Source organism: Daucus carota, chromosome 1, assembly GCF_001625215.2.
Source record: "Daucus carota subsp. sativus chromosome 1, DH1 v3.0, whole genome shotgun sequence".
In the NCBI taxonomy this organism is placed as follows: Eukaryota; Viridiplantae; Streptophyta; class Magnoliopsida; order Apiales; family Apiaceae; genus Daucus; species Daucus carota.
Window position 1 is genome coordinate 55,100,303 of NC_030381.2, and position 19,456 is coordinate 55,119,758.

Genomic DNA, 19,456 nt, shown 5'->3' on the forward strand with positions numbered 1-19,456 from the left:
AATTTTCATTTTTCAATGTATATTTTATGGTGAGGCGGAAGGAATAACTCTTTAACATTATAATTTTTTTAGATAAAAAATGTCAGCTTTTCAGAAAAAAATCAAACCAACAATTTTAACGGAATATTATAAAATCTGACACGTGATATTTTGGTTTCTACAATGACAAAAAACGAGTACAGTGAGAAATTATTTTCAATATTACCGTATAATTAAAAATTTTATTGATGTTATCAAAATATTTCTTTAGTTAATAATATTTTTATTAATTAAATATTTTCATATATATTATTATACTAATTGAAATTGTGTTATAAGTATATGTATGCTAGTCAAACATTAGAAATTATATTGACATGTAAGAAAAATCATTCTAAAAATTTTTCTGAAGGAAAGTTGGACAAGTTTCTGGAACAATTTTTTCTCACCAGAAATACATGGAAAATGGGACTGAGAGAATATTTGATGCGCGAGCACAGAGACTTTGTTTCGTTTTTGTGATTTCTTCATTGATTCAATTTTCAATTTTCCATTATATTTCTAAGAGTAAAGTGCATTTTGTACCTGCACTTTAAGCGACACCACTTACAATACTAAACTTCTAAAACCACCACATGCAATATCATATTTCATAACCCGATACAATTTATACAGCCCTGTCTATAATTCTTAATGCCGTTAACAAACAAAGGGGTATTTGTGTAATTTCACCTCTGCAACAACTCTTTTATGCTTCTTTTCGCTATTTAACGAAGCTGCAACCTCCCAAATCATTCTACAGCCTCACGTAATCCTAATTTTTCAACTAGCATATGAGACGACCCGGGAAATAGGGGTGGTGTGAGTGTGTAGAATGATTTGGGGGGTTGCAGCTTAATTAAATAGAAAAAAAAGAAGCACAAAATAGCCGTTACAGAGGTGAAATTACACAAATATCCCTTTGTCTGTTAACGACGTTAAGAATTATAGACGAGACTGCATAATTTGTATTTTGTTATGAACTATATTATTGCATGTGGTGGTTTCAGAAGTGCGGTATTGCAAGTTGTGTCTCACTTGAAGTGCATGTACACAAAATGCAGTTTACTCTATTTCTAAGATTGCATAGAATTTCAGAGGTTTAGCAGTTCATCTATTCATTAAACTTTAAACTTTAGCATGCACAATGGGATGGATCTTGTTACACAGTTATCTTATAATCGAAATTTCAATTGATGCAGATTCATAAAAAGTCCTAAATTCATCTCTAGTAACTGCTTAAAAGGCCGCAACTGAACGCTACACCATTACTTCCCAGGGGACTTCCAAGCCTGTCTAGCCGGCCAGACCCGGGGTAGGCTTTGCTGACAAATTTAGAATGCAGTGTCGAAGGGACGTTGTGAACGCTTGATGATTTCATGTTACCATATCCCCCATTAATTGGAAGCCTCTTCGTCGTATTGGATCTTTCCAGAGTCTTCTGATGAGGGGCACTGAGGGATGGGGACCTCACCTTGGCCTTTGACGATGCTGTGTATGACATGTAACTCGGGGAGTTGTCAGAGTAACCGCTTTTAGAGCTTTTTGAGATGTCGCTTCTAGGTGTAAATGGTCCACTTCGCGTAAAACTAGCCCTTCTTGATGTATTAACGTGTAGGCTAGTTTCAGCTGCGCAAAAGGCTTCATCGACATCAATTGTGTACTTGAGAGGGCTCAGTGACTGTTCTTCACCTGATAATGGATAGAAATATGCTTGATGGTAAGTTGAGTCTTGTAAATAAACTCGGTCCTGTGATTCTCCGTCAGTACTATAACGCACGTTTAGTTTTCCTTTATCAGGTCCAACCTTAGAAGCTGTTATTGATCCATTTTTCTGTATATATTAGAAGGAAAAATATCAGGGATTACATGTAAGATACTTTACATTAATGAGGACATTATGAGGAAATTATTCGATGTTCAACAGATACCTCTAGCATAACTGATTGTTCGTATTTTGAACTCCTACTCCTCCGTATATCATGCTCAGAGTTTTCGGGTGTTGCAGGACCCTGAGGAATATGCGAGGTTTGTAAATTTATGATGCCTTTTATTTACAATTGTTACTTATTTAATTGATGTTTGACCTTTTGACATGTATATTAAGGTGTCAAAAAAATTGTTATATCAAATTAAAGTAAGATACATGTCAAAAAATCAAACATCAATTAAAATGGGACAGGGGAAGCCAAATTTTGAATCATTGTTGAAGTAATTCTTGCTTTGCTTCTTGTTGATGCAGGTTAACTGTCAACATCTATTGAATGACATGGTAGTAATTAGAAAGGACCACAAATGTTAAACCATGACTACTGATTCTGTTCTCGAATATGTACTTTCAGAGATAATTCAAATTTAAAATTTTGGCGGGGAAGTGAAATCGTCTTACAAGGTGATGTATGTGAGAGGGCTTGATAGTTGACTGAGGAGCTTCATAAATCTGGGCCCGTAAAGCTCGAGCTCGTGTTCGAGCACGTAAGGCTGCCTGCATCTGCAGCAGCCTCCCTGCAATCTGTTTTCTCACAATGTGTCCCCTGACTAGGGCCTGGAGCTTCACCAACCCTCTCAATGCCCTCAAAGCCTTTCTTGCCTTTAAGACACCACCAATACAATTTAATGTTAAAATTTTAAATCTCTTGAAATTTCGAAAACTATTCAGGTTTAATTTCAGAGACACAATCTTCACGTGAGTACTAATAATTGGTGTCATAAATACTAGAATGATAGCAAGGACAGATCTAATTTTTTTTTTTAAACTAGCAGACAGTTCATTACAATCTACTCATGATCAGCACAGTACACTTGACAAAAAAAAACCTAGGACTAGGAGTATTCGAGAAGACCGAGACATATCACCAGACACCAGCATTCTGGTAAACATGGGAATTACTATCCAGGACAGCTCTGTACTAAGCACCTCGTTCCAACGTCTCATAAGACTCTTAGAGGGCGTTTGGTTCATAGTTAAAGAATCCGGTTAACGGTAATCGAAACCTCAAAGGCTCAAAATCATGTGTTGGTATTTAGAGTAACAATTTTCTGAAATGGGAACCACAATCCCACTCGGAGAGTAAATCATTCCTAACACAGTAACACCCCCATTGCGATATCCATTCCCATACCCTTCATTTCCCACCCTTCATTCTCATTCCCGATTCCTATTCTCACTCACTATCCAAACGCCCCCTTGAACTTCAACTATTAAACTTAGGTAATACCAGTACTTGAGTGCATCTACTAATGTTTCAGTTGAGTTGGTAACTTAACGTGGTATCATAGTTCTTAACTTGTGCCAGGACTAAACATGGATACCATACGTATCAATGTAAATAACAAACATGCAACGTATAATTCAAAGAATAAGAAGATTAGTGTATGTTAAACATACCAGAAATCCGCGAAAATGTGCCTGTATCTTAACTGCAGCCCAGTGATCACAATTACCCTTCAACTCACTCATATTCTTCACTGCTGCTGCGATCATATGCTTCTGTTCTTTGTCGCCTTTCAAGTGAACCCGAGGCAATGCAGAAACGATGGAATCCGACAGAGTGTGGTAGCGGTTTGAGGTGGACCTTTTGAAGCTCCAACGTCGACTTGGAGTTCGTTTTGCATCAGTACAGGGGGTGGTTATAGTGATATTGTTCGGCCTTTTTAGGCCGAAAAGGCTGCGAAACCATTTGGCTGCTTTTCCCATGTCTTAAATCAGGTGATTAACGTTTGGGAAGATAGAATTGTGTGTGAATATAGAGAAAGATGGATAGATTGAGTGATGAGCACAGGGAGAAGTGGCTTAGAGTGTTGAACAATTTCTCATGAACACAGAAATGACAGAGCAACTTCGGTGGCGTGCCGCTCTCTGGTTTATATCAAGAGGATGTCCGTTTGACTTAACTTATAAGTAACTTATAAATAAAAAAATATAAAGATTCAAGTAGGACATTAATGACACTTTTTAAATTTTTTGAAATTCATATACCGTGGGAGGTAGGGTGGCAAGGGACCAAGGAGTAATGTCTATTTTTAATTATCTGACTTTAATTTTTTATGCAGGTCAAACATATTTTAATGTTATTTTTTTTTCTTTTCAGGCGATATCTTTGTTTTCTTTATCAAAAAGAAATTAGCTGAGAATTTTCGAAAAAAAATAATAATAATAAAGAAGTGACATCCTTTTTCAAATTTGAAGTTTAAAATTATTTCCTCTAAATGATTTTTCATTTGAAAAGAAAGAAAAAGTTTGAGTCTCTCTGATAATATTTTAGAAAATAATGTGGATGTTTGACTTATCTTATTTCTTAATAGTAAGTGTTTATTTTTAAAAATATTATACAAATTGAGTAAATTTTTATAATTTTTTACTAATTTTTGTTGAAAAAATAATGTCATGCATCCTATAGGATCATTATTTCATATAAAAGTAGGTAAATACGTATTTTTGCCCGAATATAAGTCCATATTTTTAAAATGACTTTTTTGCTACATAACATTAACACGTCCAAACCAAATAATTTTAATATTTTCTAAATAGAATTAATTTTCCCAATGAATTGAATAGCTCAGGACTCCATATTTAATTTTTTTGTATAAAATAGAAGAATCAGAAGTGTTAAGAGTTTTTCCTTTGGTATGGGTCAGCTTACAAGTAGCTCTAAACCAAGATTGTATGTCAGCTTATAAGTAACTTATAAACCGAAAAATGTATGTTCCGAAAATATATAATAAACCCTTCCCTGAAGTTGGATGAAGACGTTCTAAATGCAGTTCTCAAATCAGAAACAAGTAGGTACCCCAAGATTGATGGGGTTGTAATCGACTCTGCGGCACACCACCCAATTTTGTTCGTCTACAGAATGAATGGTGCAGTTCACCGGAAGAAAGGCTATAGGTATGATGAAAATGAGTGAAAGTGTGAAACTATGCTAATAATCTGACCGGAAGCAGTGGCGGATCTTAAGGGCCGTTTGGGTTAACTTAAAATAAGTGCTTTTTGCTTAAAATAAAAAAGTAGAGTAGAAGTGGAGCAGGTTAAGACTTATAAGTGATTAAAGTGTTTGGCAAAAAAAGAGAAGTCCTCAAACAAAAACTAGCAATCCTAGCTTTTTATAAGTGTTTTTCAGCTTTTTACACAAACGGTGCGAATAAGTGCTTCTAACTTATAAACCAGAAGCCTGATTTTTAAGCTGGAAACAAACACACCCGGGGAAGGGGGCAACTGACCCCCTTAATTTTTTTTTATATTATATATATTTTTAGGTTGTAAAATTGAAATTGACTCTCTTAATTTTTTTTGTGACCCCTCTTAATTTTTTTAAAAAAGAATTAACCCCCTTAATTTTATAGTCAGATCCGCCACTGACCGGAAGTAGACTGATAGCAGATAACAAGAACACTACTGAATTGATTTCCGCTCTTCGGATTATGGGGTATATGAGAACTAAGCTATAAAATCAATATGTTTCTTGCATAAAATTTTGGTTATCTTCTTAAAAATGAGAATTCAATATCTGGCTAAATTTATTTGATGAAAATTAAGAATTCTTCTCATATCAGCATTATATATATGAACAAAAAATTATGATAAATGACAGCTAGAGAAACCTGTGAAGATGAACACATAAATTGACTGTTTTACTTTTTTAACTATTATTCATCAATACAAAACCTCTTTCATTCCGAAGCATATGCAGGAATATTAGCCGACCTGTATTCTGTGAAACTAACCAAGAGGGCATTTTTTTAAGCATCCACGCTTCCGCGAGTTGACCCTTGAAACGCGAGGATTAAGTTTGTCATTATCTTGATTATGTCTTTAAATGAGGGGCGATTTTCTGGATTGCTGAAAAGCACAAGTAATTACTTTCAGAAGATGTATAATTACAAGTGACAGGCAGATTTTACTGGCAAACAAACAAATAGAGAAAGCAATTCGCCAAAAATTGTCTATTTAGAGAGCTTCATAAGTACCTTTGCCAACAGTCTTTGATTACAGAAGATATGCGAGGATCCACCGCTTCAGGTATGTCTAACCTGCGATCCATGAACCCTACAACTCCAACAACCTTCAGGGATATAAGAAAAGGACTTCAGTTTATTAAGAAACTACACCATCAAATGAATGCATTTCTCTCTCAAAGTACAAAGGAATTATCAAAACATAGATACTCATATCAAAGAAACCATTTTAAATATTTTACCTGTAACGAATTAAGATCACTCCATGGAATGGATTGTGTCATTAGTTCCCAGAGTATAACGCCAAAACTGAAGACATCCGATCTGTAAAGCGAAAAATGTTCAAAATTATTCATATGAAGTATAGACATCTTAAACCTCAGCCACAGTTGAGGATTTTCCGCCCTCCCGATATACAAGAACTACATATGACCATTGATGGGAAGTGCAAGTTCAATTAAGTATCTACAGGTTGTGTATGTGAAGAGAAGACATAAAACAAAACTTGGTGCTTACTTTTCATTCGACCGTTCATTTCGAAGAACTTCAGGAGCCATCCACTGAGGCTGCATATAATAAATGTAAGGTTAATGCACATCGCACATGGAACTACATATAAGGAGTAAGGAATAACTATTATATGAATACTCTTTGAGAATGAATCTCTAAGAAGTGCAGAAAGACAAAGCAGGAAGGTTATTTTTCTTTCTTTTCTTTGGCGGCGGGGGGGGGATTGTACCGTTCCTCTTCCAGATTTTGCTGTTAGGAAAGTTGCATGTTTCAGCTTCGACAGGCCAAAGTCTCCAACCTGTTGCATGGCATTTGATCAACTCAGTCCTAAATATTCGTGGAACAAGGGTATTACACATTACTAGTACCTTCACGTTCCAGTTTTTGTCAACAAGCAGATTTGAAGTTTTAAGATCTCTGTGTACTATAGGGGGATTTCTGTGATGCAAATAATTCATGCCTCTTGCCTATTAAGAAAGGGAAAGATCTACGCATTAAATATATGAGAACTTGAAAATTCAGAGATGTGACGAATCAAATACAAACACTTGCAAGAGAACTCACAACATCAAGGGCCATCCTGAGTCGACGTTTGATGTCTAATGATTGATTGTTTTTGTGAAGGGCTTTAAAGAGACTGCCACTGAAACATGTTAAACAAACAATCTCCAATGAAATGGTTTGGGAAATGCGCCTATAAGCTTAGCTTCAGAAGATGATATGTACATTACCGTGGTAAGTATTCTGTTACCATTGCAATCTTTTTCTGGGAATACACAGCGCCCATGAACAGCAATACATTCGGATGTCTTAACTTTCTCATGATATCAATCTGAAAAATACAATAATTAAATCAGAGCTCTCCTTTTGACAACGACCACACTTTTTAGGTAGTTCCACACACCTCCTTTTTATGGTCAATCAAGGCTTCTTCGCTGTACTCGTCTCCAAAATAGACCTTTACAGCAACATCCTAATGACCCAAGAAATAGATTATGCATGCAGGTGAAATTATGTTGTTATACATGACGGAAAAAAATGAACTGCTGCTGAACATTTAATATGTACCGATGCGTTCCAAATCCCTCGGTATACCACAGCAAACGAACCTAAAAAGTGAGATAAATTATATATCTGAACATATTTTCGACCTTAAATTAGCGAATATAAGATGCTTGATTTGACCCGAAATCCTAAAACATGTCTTATTAGCAGATAAGCAGAAGAGACCAATCCTGTCGAATATATGATGTTTGATTTGAACTAAATCATGTCTTATAGATAGATAAGCAGAAGAGTCACTGAACTAACTATATATATGAAGATCTCCTGGTATATCTGGTCGTGGCAGAAAGCAATTTGCTTTTAAACACACACACACACACAACATGAATTTATATCAGTAGTTGCTTAAGGTTTACCTTGTCCAACTTCCTCCCTCAATTGCAGATCTTCCCATAGAATTTCACAATCTCCTCTCGTGTTTAACCCTGATTCATCTCTTGAAGAACTTTCATTTCTGCAGGTTACCTCCTCTGAACTACAACTTTGTTGTGAGGATAACTGTTGCTTTGGTGGATCATCTGCTTCCAAAACTTTCGAAGTTTGTAAATCTGGCTCTAACTCCTTTACCTCAAGTTGGAATCTTGGCACTATCACATGGTCATGTTTCTGAGCCTCGTATTCCTCGATATATGGTTCAAAAGTGGGAACGATCATTGCCACATCTACTTTTGGAAATTTTGTTCCTGCAGAAATGGGGCTGTGTTCACTCTTTTGCTTGTAGCCATTACCAGCAAGACACTGATATGAACTTGGCATATCTGCAAAGCTGTTATGCTTTGTGGTCAAATCTCTGTCTTTCCCAAGCTTATTATTCAACTTCGATAATACTTTTGCAGCCTACAGGAGTACATAAAGGCAATTAGTGGTTAAAAGACTTCAAAACCAATTTCACAAATATCACTAAATTTATCTAGTTGCATGCTTCTATCATACTCCAGAGCCTGTATTACTTCAATCATCTCCGAACACCAATAAATTTACTTATGAATTCAAATTTTTCCAAATAATTTTCTCAGTTTATCATTAGTAATATTAGATGATCAAATTCACGGAAAATCACATTTTATATGTGAGGACTAAAGATACATACAAAACTAGAAGGTTGAGATGATTCTATAGTGGATTGATCTTTGGCATTCGTTTCGGCTTCAGTTGTGCTCCTATTAAAGTTGAAACTAAAACGAGGCTTCAAACGCTGCAATAACACAAACAGAATTGGGTTATCATTTTACCAATATTACTGGACTGAGAAATGATTTATAAATCGTTTCCAGGCTTACTATAACATTGTCCAGAGGTGGCTTCTCTGCTTTCATTGCCTGGCCATTCGGTATGCTCTCCTCTCCAATCCTGTAATCTGTGCATTCACTGCTATCTTCGCCAGGTTTTCTAGATAGAACTTTTGACGCCTGACAAGCTCAAGAAAGATGCATTAGCAAATAATCCAAACAAAAGAGAACTAGTAGCCAGAAACAAAGAAAACATGTGCTCAAGTTGTGATAGATAAGCACCAAATTTGAAACTGTAGACGCAATCTGAGGCACTGAAGCAATTTGTGATTGACCATGCCACTTAAAATTTTTTAGGTCCAAACCCCGTTTCTGTGGTTGTCCCCTTCCACATTCCCCATCAATTCTTGGGTGACCTGAGTTTGTTCTATTGAACACAGCTCCATCACTCGAAACAGTGATAATACCAACAAGCTCGCCGTCCTCATATAATGGGCTTTTTGTCACTAATGCCATAAATATCTCCCCTGACTTCTTCTTAAAAGGAAATTGACCTGACCAATAAGAGCTCCCCTGGCACAAAAATTGCTTTGCAGCAAGATGTCCCTCACCAATGAGCAGTTCTGAATATCTCTGCCCTAAAACTTCAAAATCTTCGTATCCATAGAGTTTCACAGCCGCGCGATTCCTTTAAAGTAAGACAAATTTAGATTTAATAAACGATCATGCAACATTAACCCCCTACTACTCATCCATCTAATACCTTCAAGTTTTGGAAGAGTTGATAAATCATCAGGGTTTCAAAGCTATTTTAATCAAACGGCCTCAAAAGTTAATGATCAACTATATATCGATTAAAGGGAGGACAGGCTTCCCTCTTAGCAACACTTAACAGTTCTTAGATTTAAGAAAGCCTATAACAGGACTACTGTAAAAACCATTGCTAATCAATGCAACAATACACCTATTGACCTATAGCACAAATTCATCCTGATGTGAGTACAGTAACAATTAAAGAAGAATGCATGTTAGCAGGAGCGTAAATCATGTGTGCTGAAACCAATTATTTAGCCTGCCTGAGCTGCCTCCAATCCTCTAAAACAAAGTCTTTCGCAACCACAATTCCACAAGTATGTACTAACAGTGTTAAACATAAAATTATTACCAAGTACCAAGCGGTGACAAAGGTGCTCCTAAACGTCCATAGTTCGATTCATGCCTCCACCTCCCCAATTAACCAAAGTAAAAAAAAAAAAACACCTCAACTATAAAAAACAATATTAAACCTAAGCACATACATGACTTCTCCATTATCAAACTATTGATGATAAATTTCCAGCCTCGGAATCCTGGTTCCGTCATCATATACATGCATGTGCAGTGGCGGAACCTGGAATCAAATAAGCCAGGGCTAAAATCTATAATATTTATTATTATTTACTGATTATTAGATATTGGCCTAGACTCAGCCGAAAAAATGTATACTGATTTTAAGAACATAACATGACTAAAAATGAACAGAAGTTCATTAGTTTTTCCAACTTATATGGACTTCAGCCTGTATTAGCCTCCGGTTCCAGTTCGGCGGGCTCTAAAATTTATAATAATAATAATAATTTATCGATTATTCGAGATTAGCCGAGAATTGCCGAAGAAATATACTGATTTTAGGAACAGAACATTACTAAAAATGAACAAAAGTTCATTAATTTTTCCGACTCATCGGGACTTCAGTCTGGATTAGCCTCCCCGGACTTGTTCATGTACATTTAAATAAAATCAGCTAGGTGCTTAATAACAGTGACATACCAATATAAAATCTCTTCACTATCAGGTCTGCTAACATGAACTGCATGCCCCATATGCTCCAACACACTCTTATGCGGGCTGCCGGAAAAGAACACCCCATCGGAAACCCAAGAACACCGGTAGTCTTCATCCACGCCGGGCAAATACTTGTGTTTATCTTCAACTAGCACGTCAAACTGTTGCTTCAGCTCCAAGTGACTCTCCTCCGGGCTCTGGAAACGGTTCAGTAAAGCGCGGTATAAAGTCGGTGGGGAGTCGCCGCCGGTCATTTCTCCGGTGAGGGGAAGGAATGGGATTGCTCGCATGGTGGCTTATATTATTGTACTGGTGGGTGGCCTAATAAGATTCGAGTTTCAAATATCGTTTTTTATTGTGTTTATGTGCACTTTTTCTTTGCACTTTTTCAAGGCTTATTTAGATTTCTTTAAAAATAATATTTAAATTGTTTTTTTTTTTGAAAATAAATATGGCACAGTCTCAATTCTTGCACTTCAATCCCAAAATCAACTGTTTTCGGTTGATATTGAAATTTTATTTATAATTTAAGTTATATTTTTAAAATTAAATTTATAGATATTAGAATTTTATAATATTTTTTTAATTTTAATAGAAATTTTGAACTTGATTTTCAATAAGTAGATTTTTTTGATAAATAGAACAAGAAATATATTTTGAGATGAATATATTATAGAGGAGTGTAAATTTGATCTTTTATTTTTTGTAACTTATATTAATAAACTTATCAAAATGTTATTATAAAAATTAAAATGTTGAATTCTAACTAATGTTGAAATTAGAGAATTAAAATTTATATGTTTTGTCACTTTGAGTGCATATTTATATTTTTATATCTAATTTAAAAGTATCAGAGGAATAAATGTTGGGGCCTGTAATGATTATTTTATTCACGAAAAATACATAAAAGTTCAGAGATAACGCAACAAGAAACTGTTTTCGACACGCGTCCCGATTTCAGACAGCTCATCTAGCTGAGGCCGTTTTGTAATTTTCTCATGAGTAAAGGGGCATAATTGGAAAAGCGATTGCTTTGATGTTAAGACATGGGCCGACGTAACATCAACTAAAGGAGAGTTTTCAAACTATTGTTCGACAATACCCTTGGATTTGAGGGGTAATTACAGCATGGCATCATGCCGCCTTTAGTGTTGGGAATAAGGAAAAAATAAAGGAACTGAACCATCTTTCCTGGGGCTTGAACATGGCACAAGTCAAAACTATGATGCGGCCTTATTCATTACTCCCTCCGTCTCTTAATACTTTTCCTATTTGTACTTTTCACGTTTGCCAACACACATTTTTAATCATTAATATTTTTAATTTTGTATTAGTATTAAATATAAAAATTTCACTGTATTAAAATATTTATAAATACGAATCTAACAAGATCACTCATGACTATATTTGGTCATATGAATTATGCGTAAATTAGTAATTTGTCTCATATCGTGAACAGTTCCAACATCTCAAATGGGAAAAGTAAAAAGAATCAGAGGGAGTACATTGGCCATCTCCTTTTCCCTCTTTTTCTTTTTATAAGTAATTATATTCCTATAAATTAATTTATTTCTAACCGTATGAGTTACTACACTATACACTATCAGTAGTGTGTCTAGAGCGAATGAGTAAGAATTTACGAGCAAACATCTAATTACAATTTAGAAAAGAGAGAACCTTTAGAACTATTACTTTATTTTTAGTATTAGTTAGGATTCTGTATCAAAACTGCATATGAAAAAATGTCTTATTTATATATTATATTTTAAAATTACTTTTGAATACACATAACGATGAAAAAACATGTATTTAGATTTAGATCCTGAAAATCTATGAAAAATATAGGGTTCTGCGGCAGAACCTTAGTGATTCCATGGTTCTATTTCAAGCATTAGTTCTCTATTCAGCGCGACCCCATAGAAAAATCATGCTAATAACAAGTCCAGAATGAAAAACGAAAGAGGAAACCATTAAAGGAATAATCGATTTTTCGAGTTCTGACTTTATCATCAAAACTTATCTACTAATATTTTGTTAAGTTTTATTTAGCGTCTATTTGACTGGACTTAAAAGATATGACTTATTTCTTAAAGTAAAGAAGTGAATTAAAAGTGAGAATTTGATTTGGACTTATAAGATATTATAAGTGTTTGGATACCATGACTTATAAGTTTTTAAGTGTTTGGATAACTTAATTTATAAGTTGGTATATTTTCGTAATTTTGTAATATAATTATTGATATTTACGAAGTAAATTGAAAAAAGTTGATGGAAATATTAGATTATAATAATATATATATTATATAAGAAATGGTTTTCGGTTGGCTTTGTCTCACATTTAAGTCATCTATAACTGTGTTTAAAAATTTATATAAATATTAATATATAATATTAATAAAAACTTAAATAAAAACTTATATTCTCAAATAAAAATCATTATATTCAATCACCTCATATTATTTTATTTATTTATTTTTTTTGGATGGAGATAAGATGAAGTAGATAGCATGAAATAAAAAATAAACAAAAACGGGAGGGAATGAAGAGGAGGATGGAACATCCGAAAGAAGTTTAAGCTAAGTCTCAGAAAAAGCCTCAATTCGTAGCTTATTTTATCCGCTTCTTTTTCATTTTTTAAGCGCTTCACATTACTAGCCAAACGCATGGGAAAAGAGAGGAAGTGGGCTTCTGAGCTTTTAAGCTCAGAAGTTCCATTCCCAAACACTCACTTATTCTTTCTTTTTTAGCAATTTTAATCATATATACAAGGTAATTATGAAAGGCAACTGTCTATTTGCTAAGTTATTTTAAAATCTATATTTAATAGAGTGACTTTGTTGTACATAAAAACTGTAAATCAAAAATGTTGACAAAAGAAACCTGACTTCGGAAAGATTATTCTACGATCGTCCGACAAGCTCGAAACAAGTCGGGAACCAAAGGGCCATTTGCAAACTAAATCAAACCATTCCTTTCTAAACCCAGACCCAATAGTTAACTCATCTTTGAACTTCAGTGATAAACCAGCTTGGAGTGTATTTGTTCCCGCCTCGATAATATATTCAAGAGATTGCTCCCACAATTCTGATCTCTATTTCTTTTCATGGGGCTCGATAATGTTATCCTCGAAAACAGGCAGGAGAAACATAGCCAAATGTATTCTGCAAAAGTAGTCGTCTCCTTGTGTGCTTGGGAATTAATTGATGGTTATCACACATTCTATCATGATTCATCATTAAATAACAAAACACAACTTTCCTATAAGTCAACAACTTTTACAATTTATTTTCTATGCCTTGCAAAAGTTGACAATAACTACTTAATTCATGCAGGAGAACAATATGTGCATAGCACCCAATATGATTACTAGAACCAGCCAACATTCAACCTTCTATTTGATACCGAGTTCAAAAAAATTTGTACTGCCGTTATCGTTAAAACTGCCAAAATTAGAGCTAATTTCACTAGTCTTCACTAAATTCATAATAAAAGATATATTCATTTTATCTTTACCGTTGCAACTGACAAAATGACCAATTCAATAACAAACTCATGTTTCAACATCTAATTACAATTTATAACAACAAGCTAACAACAATCTTACTAATCACAAGTTCATGATGAAGAATGAAGGGAGAAACTACTAAAGAAGGAAGAAACGAACTTTCAAGTTCAAACTTTATCATCGAATTTTAGAGAAACTATAATCATAGCTGAGTTCCAAGATCAAGTTGGACATTGTAAATATTGTGTCTAATGGTCTAGTACATCAAGTGTTCTTTGACATTAGCACCGTGATGTTGAGGAGGGGTCCAAAGCATGACTTCTTCCGTGATTCCGGTAATTAGGTTGTTGAACCTTTATTCGATGGTCATTGGATTATTCAATATATAAGGATTTGATAATTAAGGATTTGATAAATTAATGATGTATTTAGAATGGACAATGTTACACATAAATAGGAACATCATCTAATAAAGAAAATAATGGAACCTAAATTAAATATTGACGTAAATAATAAAGATAGACAATTTTAAAATAAGCATTCAAACACAGTTGTGATTACGTACCTAGTGTTAGATTATTTTTCTATATATCTTATCGAAAATAAAATTTTATAATATAAAATTCAACTACATTTTCTGTATATCTTATCGAAAATAAGAATTGTACATATTATCTTACAAATCTTAAATATAAATTATATTATATTTATTATTGTTAGTTTGAATAAATATAATTCTACTCATTCAACCTTTTTTCCACACTTAGCTTACAACCTCTCAATTCCAAATTGTTTGGAGCGTGTGTGTGTCTATATATATATATATATATATATATATATATATTAAATTTATGTATATTAAATTAATGACATGAGCAACGGTTAGAGGTCTAAAATCAAACACATGAATAAAATTATTATTTTTAACATATCACTTACACGGACAGCCTTGTCAGCCTAGTTTTTTTAAACGATTACGTAGTCTAGTCTTCACCAAATTTACAATTAAATATATTCGTTCTACTATTACCATTGCAACTGACAAAATTAGAACTAATTTTACTAATTTTCACCAAATTCATAGTTAAAAAAAATATTCATTTTACCGTTACTGTGTCAACTGATAAAATTAGAGTTAATTTCACTGACAAAATTCGATCCTCACTAATTGAATAAGAAACTCATATTTCGTCCATGGAGACAAAACATGATAAAATTTGTATAATACAGAATACTAAACTCATGGATGTGTTTTATGTATGTGTACGAGGAATCAAAAATTTTCTTTTTATTTTTCCATATTTATATAATTACACAACATATATAAAAATAATAACTAAAATAATTTTCAAATTTATTAAATAAATTATTTAAAACTATTATATAAAAAATATTCATTCCATATTCTGATTCCAAAACTCATATCACTTGTCGACACAACTATCCTAAACTATTATTTGTCCACCGTCTTACGTTCTAAAATACAATAATTTGTTTATCTTTAACATCATCGTAAAGTATCGTGATGTTGTGGTCTTTTTTTCTATCAAAACTGAACTTCTTGTGTTTTGTACACAAAATCTATACTATTTTATTATTTCTATAATTTTATAATATGTATTATTCAATAATTTGCTTCTAGAGTATATTTTGGTCAATTAATACTTTAATATATAACTTAAACTTAAAGAATCTTTCGAATAATATTCTCATCTTATCATTCTTTTAAAAATATACTTTTACTTTTTACAAAAGTCTGTGAAAATATTGTTTTTTAATTTTTCTAATGGGTTGCAATCAAATACAACCGAATACGATCAAAATCAACATTTAATACACTCATGCAATCGAAATACCTCAGATTGCTTTGAGTAGTTCCAGTTACTTTTAATTGCAGAATGTGGTTTTATAAATATTTTAAAAAAGTTAGTAAAACTGCAAAAAAAATTGAAAAATCACAATAGTTTTGATAAATCCCCTCAGCCTAATTATATAGAACAAATCTTCTACCCAAATTATTATACGTTTATATTTTGGGAATGAGGCCATGCCCATAAAGCCCATCTGTTGAGCCTAAAATATTTTTAGACCCACGGCCCAGAGTAGCCGCTGATGATATATCCTGATAAGTCCAAAAACCCAGGAAGCAGACACGTGGAAGAAAAAAGTAACACGTGTTAGAAAGCCACACAGCTTTTACTCTGACAGCGACACGTACTAACGTACATTTGGTTACATGCATATCAAAACTCACATAGCATGTAAACGAAAGAAACTGAGTCATTGAGATCGAGCTTTGTTCTTTCATCTGCGATCAAGTAAGATTAATTTTTCTTAATCATTTATAATTTAAAATCTATTGCACCATCGTTTGTATAATTAAAGACTTGATCATGATTTAATATTCGTGTGTATGTTTCATGATAATCATGATTATATATTTTTGAGTGCTATGGCCTTCTTGAAATGTTTTAAATATACTGTGATTTGTAGGGGTGTGCATTCAGTTTGGTTAATCAAAACTACGTATGATCTGAAAGAACAATTGTAAATGATGTTTTATGTTGTTTTAATGTTGTGTGTTATGGTTGATCTGTTCGATGAAATAAACCTGTGCGTGTTGTTTTACGGAGTTTTCGAAATTATTGTATCTTTGGTCATAGAACTTTTTGGAGGGGTGTAATTTTTTATTTTTAAGGTGCAGGAATTGTAAATAAATTGCACGTATATATTATTTTCTAGAATTTATACTTTTTCCACTTATTTCCGAAAAATGAGATGAGACGAACTAACTATAATTATGTATGATTTTCGAAGTTATTGGCTTGAGCTAGTTTTCGTTATTGTTTTTGAATTAATCTGTTTCTAATATACGGATGATGTCGGTTCGGTGTGTGACAATCCTGGTTGCTCTACTAGTTGGTGATTGTTTTTGAGTAAGCAACTTGTTAGAATAGTTGTATTTATTCATCTTCACTTGTAATTGCCTGAATTGGAAATATATGTATTTGATTAGCTTGTCTATTTTTATCGTATTGGGGTATGCAATTTAGATGCATAATTGTGTAATTCTGAAGTGCTGGGGGCATAAGTAGTTTTGGGGAGAGTTTCCGACGTTCCTTAATTGTTGTGGAGCCCTTCTATATTTTAAAACAATTTTAAAAAAAATTAATAGTATCTCTCAACCTCCTTTGTTTATGGAGGTTGATGGTTCGAATCAAATCATGTCAAAGACGATCAATTGAAAGAATTTAATGTTGAAAAAATGTTAAGAAAGTGTCCCATGCCCCTTGCTGAATCCGTATAAGCTGGTTATTTGTATAACTTAGTCCTTTGTTCTGATTTAATGAACCTCTTGTTAGTTCAATTGGGGGCGGAGTGTATAATGTCATCATCTTCATGGTTTATCCTATGCATTGTTTATTCCTCAATAGCCTAATGCTACGCTTGTTTCGGTTGGAAGAACAAAATAGGGTATAAGTGGAATGGAATTTTTTGAAAAAAAATTGAAGCAGAAAGGAAGGACAAAGCAGGGAATGACTAATGTGAATGAGATTCCAAACTAAGAGACGACCAGGATATAGGAATGAACATTCAGCTGCTCTCTAACATTCTATATAGAACTTTTATGATGGAAGATCAATATTTGTTAATTCCGTATAGTACTACTGCATAAGTTATCCATGCTTGTCTGTTTTATTCACTGTGTCACTCTGAAGAGTCATCTGATTGATTTTTTTTTACAATTTACATGTTGGTGCCCGTGCGAGTACACTCGTGTATGAACTACTGTCTGATCTTCTACATACAGGTTTATCAACATTTTGAATCAAGAGAAGCAGACAAAATTTAAATTCTTACAGACATGTCTGGTGTATCACTTGCTGTCGCTCCTCGTTCTGAGGCTGATCAAAGCAAAGTCTCTGGGATGACCTCACAGCAAAAATCTTCTCATCGCCCACAGCAAGATCAGACTGGAGGTGTAATGGGATCCCTGCGTGTAATTGAACTACAATTAGTTGCTTTCATAATGGTTTTTTCTGCTAGTGGCCTAGTTCCACTCCTTGACCTTGTTTTTCCAGCCTTTGCCACGGCTTATCTTTTTGCACTCTCTCGACTAGCTTTCCCTGCCCATGGCAAAACTAATGCCCCTCCAGAGGTATTTCATAACAGTAAACTCTTCCGCTTTTATGTTATTCTTGGGACCACCATAGGGCTGTTCTTCCCATTGGCTTACGTTCTAGGTGGATTTGCAAGGGGTGATGATCATGCTGTTCGGTCAGCGACTCCCCATTTGTTTCTGCTCTCATTTCAGATCCTAACCGAGAACTTAATCAGTGGATTCGCTTTGTTTTCGCCTCCGGTGAGGGCATTGGTACCTTTGCTTTATACGATTAGAAGGCTTTTTGTGATTCTTGACTGGCTACAAGATGTATGGTTGAATAAAACCCTGTCATCAGATGCCAAGTTGAAGGCAAGTCTTTTCTCTCTGGCAATATGTTTACTTTATCATCATCGTTGCTCCTTGTTTTACGCTGTTATTTTAACTCTTCTGCGGTACTAATTCTGACAAAAATGGCTTAGGATGTCTCGTGGTATTGGTTTGGGAGGAGCTTAGCTGCAGCAAATCTAGCCTATTTTTCAATCAATCTGCTCGTATTCCTTATTCCGCGCTTCCTGCCACGAGCATTTGAGAGGTATTTCAGTGAGAGGGATGAAATGCATTCCAAGGCTGCAGAAGACAATTACGCCAAAGCTGCAGCAAAGCAATCCAAGTCTGCCGATGAAAAGAAATCTGATTAACTTCTGCTGTTAAATATAACGAGAAACAGACCTTGTTGCTTTGAACTTAAAATGTAATTTGTTAGTCGCTTACATTTCATGGTATGTACTGCAACTGAAATTGTAGTTTTTAAGGCGCTTACTATGTGAATAATGTGTGTTATTTAGTACTAGTTTGTATAATACAAGTGCCCTAGATGTTTATGATTTTTAGCACCGGGTTGAATGTGTTTGATATTTCAATACTCAATCTGCTGGATGCATTTAGCTTTGATCGTGTTTACCCCTGACTGTGTACTCGCTTAGATGTTTTTGAGAGAACTTGTTACTTAACATCGCTTAGATGTTTTTGAGAGAACTTGTTACTTAACATGGTATCGCTATCGGAGTTCAGACTAACACTTTGAGATTTAACATAGTATTAGAGCTCTCGGAGTTCAGATTAACACTTTGAGGTTTGACATGGTATCATCAGAGGTTTTGGGAGAGCTTAGGCCAACACCAGAGAATTGGTCACAGTGTAATGAAGATGATTCAGTATAATATTAACATTTATAGATTATATAGA

At 34.1% G+C, this 19,456-nt stretch overlaps 3 protein-coding genes across 3 annotated transcripts; 1 reads left to right on the forward strand and 2 right to left on the reverse strand.

Annotated features, from left to right (window-relative positions):
- Window positions 1-1,115: 1,115 nt before the first annotated feature.
- Window positions 1,116-3,874, reverse strand: LOC108198925 (protein IQ-DOMAIN 22). The gene is made up of 4 exons (XM_017366697.2): window positions 3,407-3,874; window positions 2,408-2,608; window positions 1,950-2,030; window positions 1,116-1,852 (listed from the first exon to the last, which is right to left on the reverse strand). The coding sequence occupies exons 1-4, from the start codon at window positions 3,713-3,715 to the stop codon at window positions 1,247-1,249; spliced, it is 1,197 nt and encodes a 398-aa protein (XP_017222186.1). The 5' UTR covers window positions 3,716-3,874; the 3' UTR covers window positions 1,116-1,246.
- A 1,754-nt stretch (window positions 3,875-5,628) lies between these two features.
- LOC108212407 (serine/threonine-protein kinase EDR1) lies at window positions 5,629-10,936 on the reverse strand. Its single transcript, XM_017384136.2, has 15 exons — window positions 10,587-10,936; window positions 9,060-9,465; window positions 8,829-8,957; window positions 8,639-8,743; window positions 7,905-8,385; window positions 7,552-7,592; window positions 7,388-7,456; window positions 7,215-7,315; window positions 7,048-7,126; window positions 6,852-6,950; window positions 6,713-6,781; window positions 6,490-6,539; window positions 6,216-6,297; window positions 5,986-6,080; window positions 5,629-5,857 (listed from the first exon to the last, which is right to left on the reverse strand). Exons 1-15 carry the CDS (start codon window positions 10,889-10,891, stop codon window positions 5,758-5,760), a joined length of 2,211 nt encoding a protein of 736 aa, XP_017239625.1. The 5' UTR covers window positions 10,892-10,936; the 3' UTR covers window positions 5,629-5,757.
- A 5,437-nt stretch (window positions 10,937-16,373) lies between these two features.
- LOC108225240 (uncharacterized) lies at window positions 16,374-19,032 on the forward strand. Its single transcript, XM_017400070.2, has 3 exons — window positions 16,374-16,424; window positions 17,918-18,580; window positions 18,691-19,032. Exons 2-3 carry the CDS (start codon window positions 17,972-17,974, stop codon window positions 18,907-18,909), a joined length of 828 nt encoding a protein of 275 aa, XP_017255559.1. The 5' UTR covers window positions 16,374-16,424; window positions 17,918-17,971; the 3' UTR covers window positions 18,910-19,032.
- The last annotated feature ends 424 nt before the right edge of the window (window positions 19,033-19,456 follow it).